This window comes from Lontra canadensis, unplaced genomic scaffold, assembly GCF_010015895.1.
Source record: "Lontra canadensis isolate GAN:19392208 unplaced genomic scaffold, GSC_riverotter_1.0 scaffold73, whole genome shotgun sequence".
Classification (NCBI taxonomy): Eukaryota; Metazoa; Chordata; class Mammalia; order Carnivora; family Mustelidae; genus Lontra; species Lontra canadensis.
The window spans coordinates 4,972,689-4,984,948 of record NW_022631067.1 but is presented as its reverse complement, the minus strand read 5'-3'; the positions used below and the strand labels follow the sequence as shown (position 1 = coordinate 4,984,948).

The 12,260-nt window shown below is 40.6% G+C and overlaps 1 protein-coding gene across 1 annotated transcript in view; it reads right to left on the bottom strand.

Moving 5' to 3' along the window:
* Positions 1-394: 394 nt before the first annotated feature.
* FAM155A (family with sequence similarity 155 member A) overlaps positions 395-12,260 on the bottom strand; it is a 604,061-nt gene continuing 592,195 nt past the window's right edge. Inside the window, exon 3 of the mRNA XM_032881061.1 lies at positions 395-684. Within this exon, the coding sequence (XP_032736952.1) occupies positions 395-684 (290 nt within the window). The remainder of the gene's footprint in view (positions 685-12,260) is intronic.

The window sequence follows — 12,260 nt, the reverse complement described above, 5'->3', positions numbered from 1 at the left end:
CGATCATTCCTCTAATAGAAACGGACAGGACAGAGAGACAGAGCTACCTGATGAACACACACGATGACTAGAAATATATATAGAGAGAGAGAGAAAGAGACGGTGGAGACTGAGTTGACCTCTGAGAAACCATCCCCCAAAATAAATCCTGTATTAACAAGTGCAAAAAAATCAACGAACAAATAAACCCGAACCAAGGGAAAGCAAATAAAACCTCCAAACATTAAAACACAGTGTATAAAATGGTGTGAGAAATTTAAGTCACTGGACAGCCTTTCGTCGATAAAAAGCCGTGTGGGGCGACCCCGTCCGGACCCGGGCCGGCTTCCTCGGTCCGCGCTGCCGCGGGGGGCCCGCGGGCGGCGGCGGGGGCGGGCGGCGGGGCGGGCGGCGGCTACTCGTCGCGCGGCGAGGGCTCCGGCAGCGCGTGCGGGCCGCCCCAGCCCGGCGCCGTGCCGTTGTGCGCCGCGGAGGCCGCCAGCACGGTGTGCAGCAGCATGAGCACGAGCACGCACAGCCTCAGTCTGCTGGGGCCCGGCCTGCCCGCCGACGACGCCGCGAGCGACGTCCTGTGGCCCGGGCTGCCGGGGCCCCGCGTCCCTCGCGGGGGCTGGCTCGGGCGCTCCTCTCTCCGGACGTCGCAGCACGCGGGGTCCTCGGCGGTGAGAAAGGTTTCGTAGAGCCCTGGGGGGACGAAGACAGGGGCCCGGTTAGAAGCGAGGCGGGGCTGCGGGGAGGCGCTCCGCGTCCAGACGGGCCGCCGCGGGGACGGCCCGGCCCCAGCTTCTCGCGCGCCGATGGGCGTTTGGCAAGGGGGAGCGAGTCCGCGACCACCCGGAGGCCGGCTCCTCTGTGCCCTCAGACCCGCGCGCTCAGGCTCCTCCCCGTGCCCCCTGGGATTCTGGAGGTCGCGCCGGGGGACATTCTGGGTCCTCATGAATTTAGGACGGAAGGCTTCATGAGGGCGCAATGCAGAACCCGAGGTTCTGAGTCAGCTCGGTGAGCGAGGTCGTGCCACGTCCCCTTTTCTTCACCGGGAATGAGATTGCGTGAGGCCGCGCACAGAGGAGCAGGAACTACTCGAGCTAAGTCCAACCCCACGGATGGTAGTTCTGGGAACCGCCTGTCCTCACCACTTCCTCGCCCTGCCTTGGCTCTCCTGGGGGAGCGAGCAGAGCCACCCAAGCATCCAAAGGGGGACCATGTCCTTTGGACTCATTTTGCAAATATTGCCCTTATTCTTCCATTTGGATCCTACCGACGAATACCTATCTTGTGCCTGGGCCGTTGTGGGACGAGTGTCCTCGGCGTTTTGTTTCCAACCTTCCCTCCAGGCTGCCTTCCTGTGAATGTGTCTCGCTCGCTCTCTTCTCTCCCCTCCTCAAGGAATCTCTTCTCTCTCCCCCTTCTCCTTTCCCCTGTTCCTCTACCATAAGACATTGCTCTTATTTTAAATGGCTTAATGGATATTTTAGAAATGTTCAAAGTGATGAAAAGAATAACACACCTTCTCTCTATCTTTCCAATCTTGCTACTTGCTCTATTATATATAAATGTTAAGTAGCTACATAAACCACTCTGTATCTTTTTTAAACTTGACAGCAACATTTTCTCAAGAGTGTTACAATAAAGTTTCTACACAAATTTTACTATGCTACCCTTAAACTTGAAACTTTAAAAGCGAGGATAGAGTAGTTATAAGGATTAAATAAGATTTTGTAGGGAAAGAGCTTGGCTTAGAGCCTAGTGTAGAGAATCAATTTGAAAAGTTTTGGCAACTGTTAATAATAATAGCTATTAATAGTGTCTCCTTGCATCCACCTACATAATGCAATCTAAAATACTTTTCCTGGGGGCACCTGGGTGGCTCAGTGGGTTAAAGCCTCTGCCTTCCGCTCAGGTCATGATCCCAGAGTCCTGGGATCAGGCCCCGCATCGGGCTCTCTGCTCAGCCGGGGGGCCTGCTTCCTCCTCTCTCTCTGCCTGCCTCTCTGCTTCCTTGTGATCTCTGTCTGTCAAATAAATAAATAAATATTTAAAAAAAATACTTTTCCTGTCTCTTCAGACTCCTTGACCAGTGCTCCAGACATCCTCCCAGAACACAGGATACGGTCCCCACTGCCCCAGCTGTTTCTCTTCCTGGAATTTTCCCCATCCACTCATGGACTTCACTCTCACCTATGCTTCTAGTTCAGCTCCCCTGAAAATCCCTTGTGAAGTCTATACTCGGGGGCTGCTAGTGCCTTCTGTGTACCTCCTCAAAGCAGTAATTGTTATCTGTCCTTTTCAGCACAGTTGTTAATTTTAGGTCAGTTTCCTTATTCACCTGTCACCTTAAAAGCAAGAACTATGTATTTTGGCTTTCTGTTCCCAACATAGTAGAATGCTTGAACAAAATAGATCCTTAAAAAGCATTTATTACACAAATACACTCAATATATATTTGTTTAAAAAAAGAGACTCTATTAAACAAGATATTATACACTGCAATCTTCAGTTTCTTTTAAAGAAATGACCAAGATATCCTTATAATGATGCTTACAATATTCATTTCTTCTTAGGCATTCAAAGGTAAACTTCACCTTCTCCTAGATAGAATATGGAAAAAAAACTGAATTAATGAGGTCTGCAGCTCCGACATTTTTAACGTACGATATTTTCTTTTTTCATATACGATATCTCACTAGTAGACTAATCATTTATCGAAGTTTATGTTTTCCAAAATTATATTCTATGAAGAGAATTTATAGGTAAGATTATAAGAATAGAAATCTAAAGGTCACTTAGATAACATTTTAGAATGCTAATAATGAGAATATATTTAACAATTTCATCCAAATAAGAAGCTCTTCCAAACCCGCTCAGAAGCTACTTTGCTGATTTGTAACTAAAGTCATTTCAGAAAGAATAAGGCAGTTCATTCAGGCCAATAAATGTACTCTTCTTCCCAACCGATAAAATTCATCCTATTTCTTTTCCCCTTGTTCATCCTTTTAATAAGATTTTTTTCAGAGTTATACATGCATATATATTAATAATCAAATAATTCCACAAGCTCTTTCTTTAAAAATGCCTCCACCTCCCCCATCCCCAGTTGTTCCCTTTCAGAGGCAAATACTCAAACCTCTTTTTGCTGTTTCTGTATTTAGCTACATTTCTGTAAATAACCTGTTTGATGCTTGTCTTGATTTTTTTCTCACCTTTCGTCTTTATAGACTGCCCCCCTCCCCCAGGACAAGTGATGGCAACATAATCGGGAATAATATTCATTCTTCAGCTCATATATACCCCCTGGCCAGCATGGTAGTACGTTCAACAAGACTCCCTTTATTAGGATGTTACAGAAACAATCCTTAACTCAGACATGCAGGAAACGTGAGTTCTCTGTGCCTTACGGCTCTGGTTTTCCTAGAGGTAACTACTTTCTTACAGTTTCCTATATACTTACTACTTCAAACCCCAAATACTTCCCAGTTGTTTCAGCAGAATAGGGCGCTTGATCAGATTTATCCCCTAGAGTCTTTTTCCCATCTGGACCTGTTGCTCTGATGCCTAGAAGCCAGCTACAGGCCCAACAGCCTCAGGGAACGCCCTCATGGGGGATTCTTATAGCTTCTGTCCGTGGGTTTGCTATCTACATCCTTTCTCGACTTGGTGGACCACGGCATCTAGGATCTTCCTAAGGAAAAGCTCAGGGGAACGAATTTGTGAGATGCTGCCTGCTTAAAAGTGTGCTTATTCTACCTTGTATCTAATTGTTTGGCTGAGCATGGAATTCTTGTTCAGAAATTCTTCTCCTTCAGATTTCCAAGCATGAATCCCACCTTCAGTGGTTGGGGCCCTGGGACCTGTCCTTTAATTCTCTTATCTCATCTCTCTTACTTTATGCCGTTTCATCTCTTTGCTCTACTTTCAGGAAGATTCGGTGAGCTTTATCGTGTAATGATTTTATTGAGTTTTTTTTTTCTATCACATTTTAATTTCCAAGAGCTCTTTTATGTACTCTGAATGTTGGGTTTTTCTTTTCTTTTCTTTTCTTTTCTTTTCTTTTTTTTTTTCTTTGAATTGACTGGTCTCATTGCACAGTTGCATTATATCCTCTTATCGCAGAGATATTTGGAGCACTTTTATTTTCATATTTTATTTCCTCCCTTTACTCCAAGCCATTTTTGTTTGTTTGTTTCTCTCTTATTTTTTTTTTTTTTAAGTGGGAAGGCTGTGCATTCTTGATTGAATTGCATTGCAATCTGGACACCTAGGCAGGGTTGTGAGGGGCTGGGGAAGGGGACCCGTCTGAACTGTTAATATGGAGACATTTGTGCATTTCTTCCCTTTACGTCGGTCAGATTTGCCAAAATACATCTGGAGTTTTCTGTCCAGAAGAGCAAAGGCTGTGCTGTCAGTTTTCTGAGAACCAAATGGGAGAAGACCACAGGGATGAGGGAATCTCCAACCAGCATGCACACATTCTTTTAACCCACATTTTGGTTCCCTCACTCTACCTCTCCTGGTGGCACCCAACCCAACAACTTTCTCCAACCATCTCCAAAAATTAGTCCTCCCTGCATCAAGACATAGGCAGTAGTCCTTCTCTGGGATGAAGGAGGGCAACGGCTGGGTTGGGAGGGGCAGGTATTGGCTGTGGAGATCTGATGGCTTCTAAACAGATTTCCACTTTCCACCTTATGCTCTTGCTGCTGCTTCTTCCACAGTATTGACTGCCCTGAGTCCCTGTGTCTGGAACATCTGGGATGTGAATCTGGTTTGCTGGGTTCCCCCTGTTGTGTCAGCAAAGGTTTCAACAAACCCTTTACTGTGCACCAATTTTTGTTCTAGTTTCTAAGAGGTTTGGGTTGTTGTCTCCTTATCCAGTCTTCCTTTCTTTTGGATTTATGCCTAAAAATGATTTCTTTCCTTTTGGGTTTGCCTAGAAAACATTACTACACTTTTCTCCATCCTGTTTTGCTCTGTTCCATCTCTGATTCACTCCCAGCTGGGAATGCTGCTGACAGATGGAAACCATCTCTGGGCACCTGGGCAGCTGGCTTCAATCATCAGAGCATCAGTGAAGGGCTATCCCAGCTCCAGGTACAGTCCCTCTGCTGAATCCTCCTTCCCTGACCCTGGCACAGGTGCACACGGGTCTATAGCCTGCCCACCGAAGTACTTCCTGGGAAGCCTACCCAGAGCAGCTAACTCTTCCACACCATTCAAAGGACTGTAAAAACTGGTTTCCAAATGAAAATAAATCACTTTTCAAGCAATCATCTCATTGCACAGATGTATAAGCGATTGGGATTTCATAAGGAAAAAGGAAATTTTCAGTGAATGAAATGTTCTGATACATTTTGCTTAAAAAATGTTCTATTTGCAATCTCTAATAAATCACTAGTTGCCTTTGGACATTTAATAATAATAATAATAATAATAATAATGGCAATTATTATTCTATCTTATAGTGCAACCTCATGGAGATTTTTTTGGAAAATTAAATCATACGCATAAATTGCTTAGAACAGTGCCTGGTAGATAGTAAAATCTCACACATTAATTATTATTCCTACTGTAACTTGGGACAAATAGTGGAATCAGAATTTATTATGAGGAAAAACTTTGAAGAACATCCAATCCAAATTCTTTTTCTGTTTCCAAGTCATATGGAAAAACCTTATTTTTCATAGTTCAGAACAATTACTTCTAGCATAGTCATTATAAATATTATCTAAGTACAGGAAAACCAAATAGTCTAAGAAAATCCTTAAAACAATCACATGATAATATTTAAATACAGTCCTTCATTACCTCAGTAATTTACCTTTTACCATCATAGGTGAGACTAATTTTTTCAGATATCTGAATGAGTGATATACTTACTCTTTTTCTGAATGCAAAAGTTTAAAAAACAGTAAACTAAAAAGAAGGGGGGAAATCACCCCCAATCTGACTTCTTTAGGATGAAAAAAGAAGCAAGAAGAAACTGCTGGAATTTGTTTCCCCAACTTTTTTATTAATACAGACACCTATATATATACACAGAATATGCATGTAATTTCTAGATTTCACATGGAAAATTCTACTCTACATGTGTGACTCTACTTTACAACTTTATTTGATTTGTTAGTAATAATTTTAAATGTGTATATATTACTGAGATTACATATGTAACATACATATAATATACATATATATTCTATATATACTATTATATTCAAGTTTTACTAACTATAATTTATATGTCATGGAATCTATAAAACTTTCCAGATACAAGTGCTTTCTTTAAGGTAATTTGTATAATTTTACAGTTTCTTTCATGGCTATTAATCTGTTAAGGTTGTTTTGTGTCAGGTTTGATCATTCTTATTTCTCTAAAAATAGCCTTTTTATTGAGAGTTTTACATTTATTCATGTAGAGTTATACATACTTGAAGACTAGTTTTCTAATCCTCTCCTTCATTTTAATACTTTATTTCATCTTTTTTTTTTTGTCCCTGGTAAGATTTGCAAGTTTTTTTTTTCTTTTTTGCCACTTTCCTTTGCATGATCAAGGATACAGCTCTTGAAGACTGATATGTTCTGACATTGATATGTTCTGTTTGTTAATGCATCAATTTCTTAATTATCTTCATCTTTTGTTGAATTTTCTTTTATTATTCTCCTTCTAACTGTATTGATTGAATGTCACTTTACTCATTTAAATTCATGTTTTTCCTTAATAAGTTAGTTATTGCTCTGAATTTCCATCTGAGAATGCTTCAGTCAGTTCTCTTGTGTTTTAACATGCAGTGATTTTGCATATTCTGTAATTGCAATATACATTTTCCTTTTATATCTAAATGACTTAAAAGAGTGTTTTATGGCTTTTAAAAAATGTCACTGATACATTTTCAAAATGATTTTTGTCACCGATTTCAAGTTTTATTTACCTTAATTTCATAAATGTGGCCTTTAAAAAGTTGATTTTCTCTAATTGTTTTCTTATGGTTTTTCTTTGTGTATTGTAAAATTATTATCTAATTATTTTTTGCAAGTATTAACATTGGTAACAATGCTTAGCCTTTATGTTTATATATTTTCTCCTATTCAAAATGTCATCAACTGAGATATGTGTCTTCTACAACCATTTCTGATGATTCTGATTTATACATTTGACTATTAAATCAGTAGGTACAGAAAATGAATAAATCTTCACATTTTTCACCAGACCTTTACTCTTAATCAAGGAAACATGATACTCTTTGTTCTTACAAAGTACATATATATATATTTTTTTGGTGAAGTTCTATTGTTTTTGTTCCTGTCATGGTTTTCAGCATGTTTTGTCTGGTATTAATGTAAACTCCATGCATATTAGCACAGTCATTTGATATATTTTTGTCCATTATTTTAATATTTTTGGTCTCTTTATATTTTCTCTGTACTGTGTTCTACATATAAGAATTTCACAATGATCAAAAAGGAGAGTATAATCCATTTACATTTATTGTCAGACCTGTAGTGCTTGATCTTACCTTTAACATTCTATAGTAGCATTTCCAAACATTTAAAAATGTTTCTTTACCACTCCCTTTGTTTTCTATCTTTTTTTGTGTGAACATATTTAAATGTTATTTTTTCATGATTTGTTGAATGCTTGCTCTTCTTAATTCTATTAGACCTTGGCTTTTAAAACACCACACACAGGTGAACCTATATTTGTCTAATTACCAGGATCACTGGTAAGGAAATTAACAAAATTTTGTTTCCTTCAACTCCTCATTCTTTATCATTTTTTGGCTACCATCAGATGTTTTAAACCCAGTTATTGTTAAACTGCTCATAATTTATATCCTGTCTCCTATTAATTATTTATAATACTTGCATATTGCTTTACATGGATCTCATTCGGGATAATGGGGTTGCAATGAAGAGAAACGCATAGGAGCTAATTTAGGTGAAAAAATGAAAAGAATGAGAATAGGTGTTGGGAGTAATATTGGAAAAATTCAAGCCTTTTACTTGAAATATAAGGCACAACAGGCACCATGAAGAATAAATCACAAGACTGGCCATCAGAAAGTGACATACCCTCCACCTGGTACAGATGAGCACTGTGATCTCAATTTCCTGCTGCCCAGCTCCCTGGACAGGCAGGCTGGGCTGCCCTTTCATGCACGGGGGCACACGGGACTTCATTGTTTTGTTCTTTCTTTTCAGTACCATCAGGTTGTGACACAGTCCTGGAGAGGCAAATCTGTGTGACTCATCTGCTCATCCCTACTGGTCCAACCAGGTACAGGCTAGAGAGAGATTCCTGTAGAACGGACACAGCCGTGGACATTGTCCACTCTTCTGAAAGACACATGTAACATCAGTGGTCAAATGCGGTGGTTTCCCCCTAGAGCTTGTAGGATACTTCTTTCATTCTCAAAATTCAGAAATGTTGGAAATTGAATCTAAATTCTTTAATTTTGCCAGATGGGGAGAATCTCTTTAACTAGCCAAATGAGAGTGTCCTATGGCTCAGGAAAGATATTTCCTATTATTTCTTTGATTGTTTCTTTCCTCACTTTTATGTTTCACAATTTTTCAATGGATCACATTCCCTGTCATCATTTCTACACTGTTCATCTCCTCCTTGGACCTCGTCCCTACATTCTTCATGTCCCTCACCTTTGCTTATTCTTACTTCTGGATGGTTGACACTGCACATCTATAATGTATTTGCAAATTTTCTCTGTTGCTCTGTGATATTTTCTTTTTAACCTAAACCCAGTGTCATGGTTGCCTGCTTCCCAGCCAAATTCCCTTTTCACTCTTCTCTCCTTGTTCTAAAGATTCTGTGTGTTCTTGAATTTTATTGAGTAGATGCTGTCTGAAATTACCCTAACAGTAAGTTTTCTTATATATGTGGTATATAATTCTGCTTCTCAAACTCTGTCTTCCTTTTTTCATGTAAAGTATATATTAGTTAGGTTCCATATTTCATTTTCTATGTGTTTAAAGGTGAATCAAGTCCCCCAAAGAGATAATGTTAAAAACCTCGAACCTAGTACCACAGAATTTGACCTGATTTGGAAAGAGGGTCTTAAGAGACTTAGTCAAGATGAGGTCATCATGGGATACCTAATTCAATACGATCTATGTCCACATATTGAAAATAATAAAAAAAGAAGAAATTGGACACAGTGACAGGCATGGAAAGAGGGAAGACTGCAAACAGATGCAGGGAGAAGGTCATGTGAAGGTGTGATGCACCCACAAGCCGAAGAAGATACAAGATGGCTGGCAAATCCCCAGAAGCTAGGAGACAAGTGTGGAACAGACCCTCCCTCACATCCCTCAGGAGGAACCAACCCTACCAACACCCAGAATTGTGAGACATTTTTCTTACAACATCCATAGGAAATAATATTCTGTATACTTATTTTTGAACAGAGATGTGTTTCCATTTGTCTCCAAAACAGCCATAGTGACTTTGTTATGTATTTGGTTTGACATCGCACTCCCCCAAGGATGCTGTTACAAGTGCAGTAAGGGATCCAGTGCTCTGGGTAACCTTCCCAAGTTAGTTCTGTTTGCCCAAGCCTTCTCTCAGTCTGCCTTGACACTAGATGACAACCCACCCCTCCTCCTGGGCTGCATTTCAGAAGAAGCCCAAGCCTTGTCCTGAGGGCCCCGCACAGCTGTGGAGAATATTTCTGGTCCACACTGACTTCAGGAAATCCAGAGAATGCCAGCTCTCTCTGAACTCACTCTTGTCTGTGAGCCATTTTCCTCCACGTAAGGAGTGCTGGGATCACAGAGCTCCACGTTTTACCTCCAACAGTGCTCACTCTTTCTCCTGAGAGGGAAGAATTGCAAGGAAGTCCCCCGTGTGCTCGAATCCGATTTCTATTCCTTTTGAGGAAATGGCTCAGGTTCTTGCACATGGATGTCCCCTCTCTGATGACCTAGATTTAAGGTCCCTTTGGTTATTTCACTGGAGTCGGAAGTGGGACAGTCAGATGTTTCTGTTTACTTTGCCACTTACTGTCTGCTCCTTTCCCCTCCTTAATAGCAATTGTTAAAAGTACTAAAGGATAAGACAGGATTATAACCTTTACTTATACCAACCTAGGAGAGTTTAAATGGAATGAATTTTCATAATAAAAATAATTATTTTGAAAATAAATGGGCGATAATGGCAATGAGAAAATCATTACATGAGTATGAAAATAAAACTACTCGAACAACATCAAAACTATAAAATGGAAAGCAAACTGTTACCTTTCTCTTCAATCCTAATCCTCTTCTCCAAGGGTAAACACTTTTGATGGATTGTTTCTGGTTTTTGCTTATTTTTTGTTGTTGTTGTTGTTGTTAGGAATGATTATCTTCATGACTTTATACAACAAATTTCTTCATCTATTTCTCTCTCTTTTTTTTTGAAATATTATTTATTTATTTATTTGACAGACAGAGATCACAATTAGGCAGAGAGGCAGGCAGAGAGAGGGGGGAAGAAGCAGGCTCCCTGCTGAGCAGAGAGCCCGATGTGGGACTCGATCCCACGACCCTGAGATCATGACCTGAGCCAAAGGCAGAGGCTTTAACCCACTGAGTCACCCAGGCGCCTCTCTTCATCTATTTCTTAATCCAGTGATTTTAGACCCACTAAGGAGCCCACTACCGTTCTCTCCTCCCTCATTGATCCCTAAATCCGGCCAATCATTGTTTTCTTTCTAAAACTACATTTTCCTCTGGGTTTATATTATATATATTAATTCTGAATATTGAAAGAAAAAAGTACATCCTGGGAATTCATTAATCCCATTTCATTACAATATTATCCAAGATCATTTAAACATTAGGCAAAGCAGATTCTCACTTTTTATATTTCATCGATTCATAAAAATCATGGAAGTTTTAGATAGCATTCTATGTGGCCCATGATTCTCTTGTACACTTTTCCCAAGGTTCTAATTGTCTTGAATTTTTCATAGAATCAGAAAAAAAACATTTCCCTTCTTTCCTGTATCACTGACGCACCCAGGCTCATAATCATTCCAGTTTCAATGTCCTAATAGGAAAAGGCTATTTTTGTTGTACAGATATTATTTTATGCTTGATTTTTCATTATACCACCACCGCGAGATCCTACGGTATCCTCTTTCTAGATTACTCTTTTGTTTCACTAAAGTAAAACTTCAAGTTATGTTCCACATGGGATGTGTAGAAGGTAGACTTTCAACAGCATCTGTGTTTAATTTAAACAAATAAACTTCATTCTTACATTCGAAAAACAGTTTGTCAGGTATATTTCCTAGTTCACAATCTCTTTGGTTCTAATAACTTTGGAGACATCCATTGGCTCTATCTCAGAGTCCGGTGCTGAGGGGAAAGCTCTAGTTGTGCGAGTTTCCTGTTGATGGAGTAAGAGCTCACCACACATTCAGCTGGGAAACTAGAGCCCTTTATCTACTTATGCTTCTGTGGGTCAGAAGTCTAGCAGGGCTGACGGGTTTCTCTGGCCTGTGTTCACAAACCAAAATCAAGTTGTTGGCAGGGCTGAGTTCCTTTCTAGAGATTCTTGGGGAGAATTCACTTCTAAGGCCATTTGGTGTGTTGGCAGAATTTGGTTCTCTCTGCTTATAGGACTGGGGTCCTGCTGTCCTCACACACTATTGGCAGAGCAACTCTCAGCATCCAGAAGCTGTCTCCACTTCTTGGTTGATGGCCCCTTTCTCTGCCTTCAAAACCAATGATGACCTGAGGAGTCCTCTCATTCTCTCTGACCTCTCCTTTTGCTTCATCTCTCTTGCCTCTAACACCGTGTCTCTGGCCAACTGTCTGCCTTCTTCTGTGGTTTTCAGGGCTCAGTGGTCAGAAATGGGCCCACCAAGATGGCCCAGGATGAACTTCCCCCCAAGGTCCCTAACCTCAATCTTTCCTGTAAAATCTCTTTGGCCATGCAATGCGTTCACACATTCTGAGGATTAGGTCATGGGTGTCTTTTTATTTATTATTTATTATTTTTTGGGGGGGGGATTATTTCGCCTACCAATCTGCCCTCTGACTTCTGAAGATTCACATCCATGTCACATGCAAACCACAGCCTAAGATTCCAAATGTCTGCTCCCAGTACAGCACCAAATCAAAGTGCGGGAATCTCTAAATTGTAGTTCCAAATCCCTGAATCTCCTGATCCAACTCACCTAAATCAGGTATGGATGGGACTCTGGGCATAATCAGAGGGACAAAATCCTGGGACAAAATCCCTCTCCATCTATGGAAAATGCAGA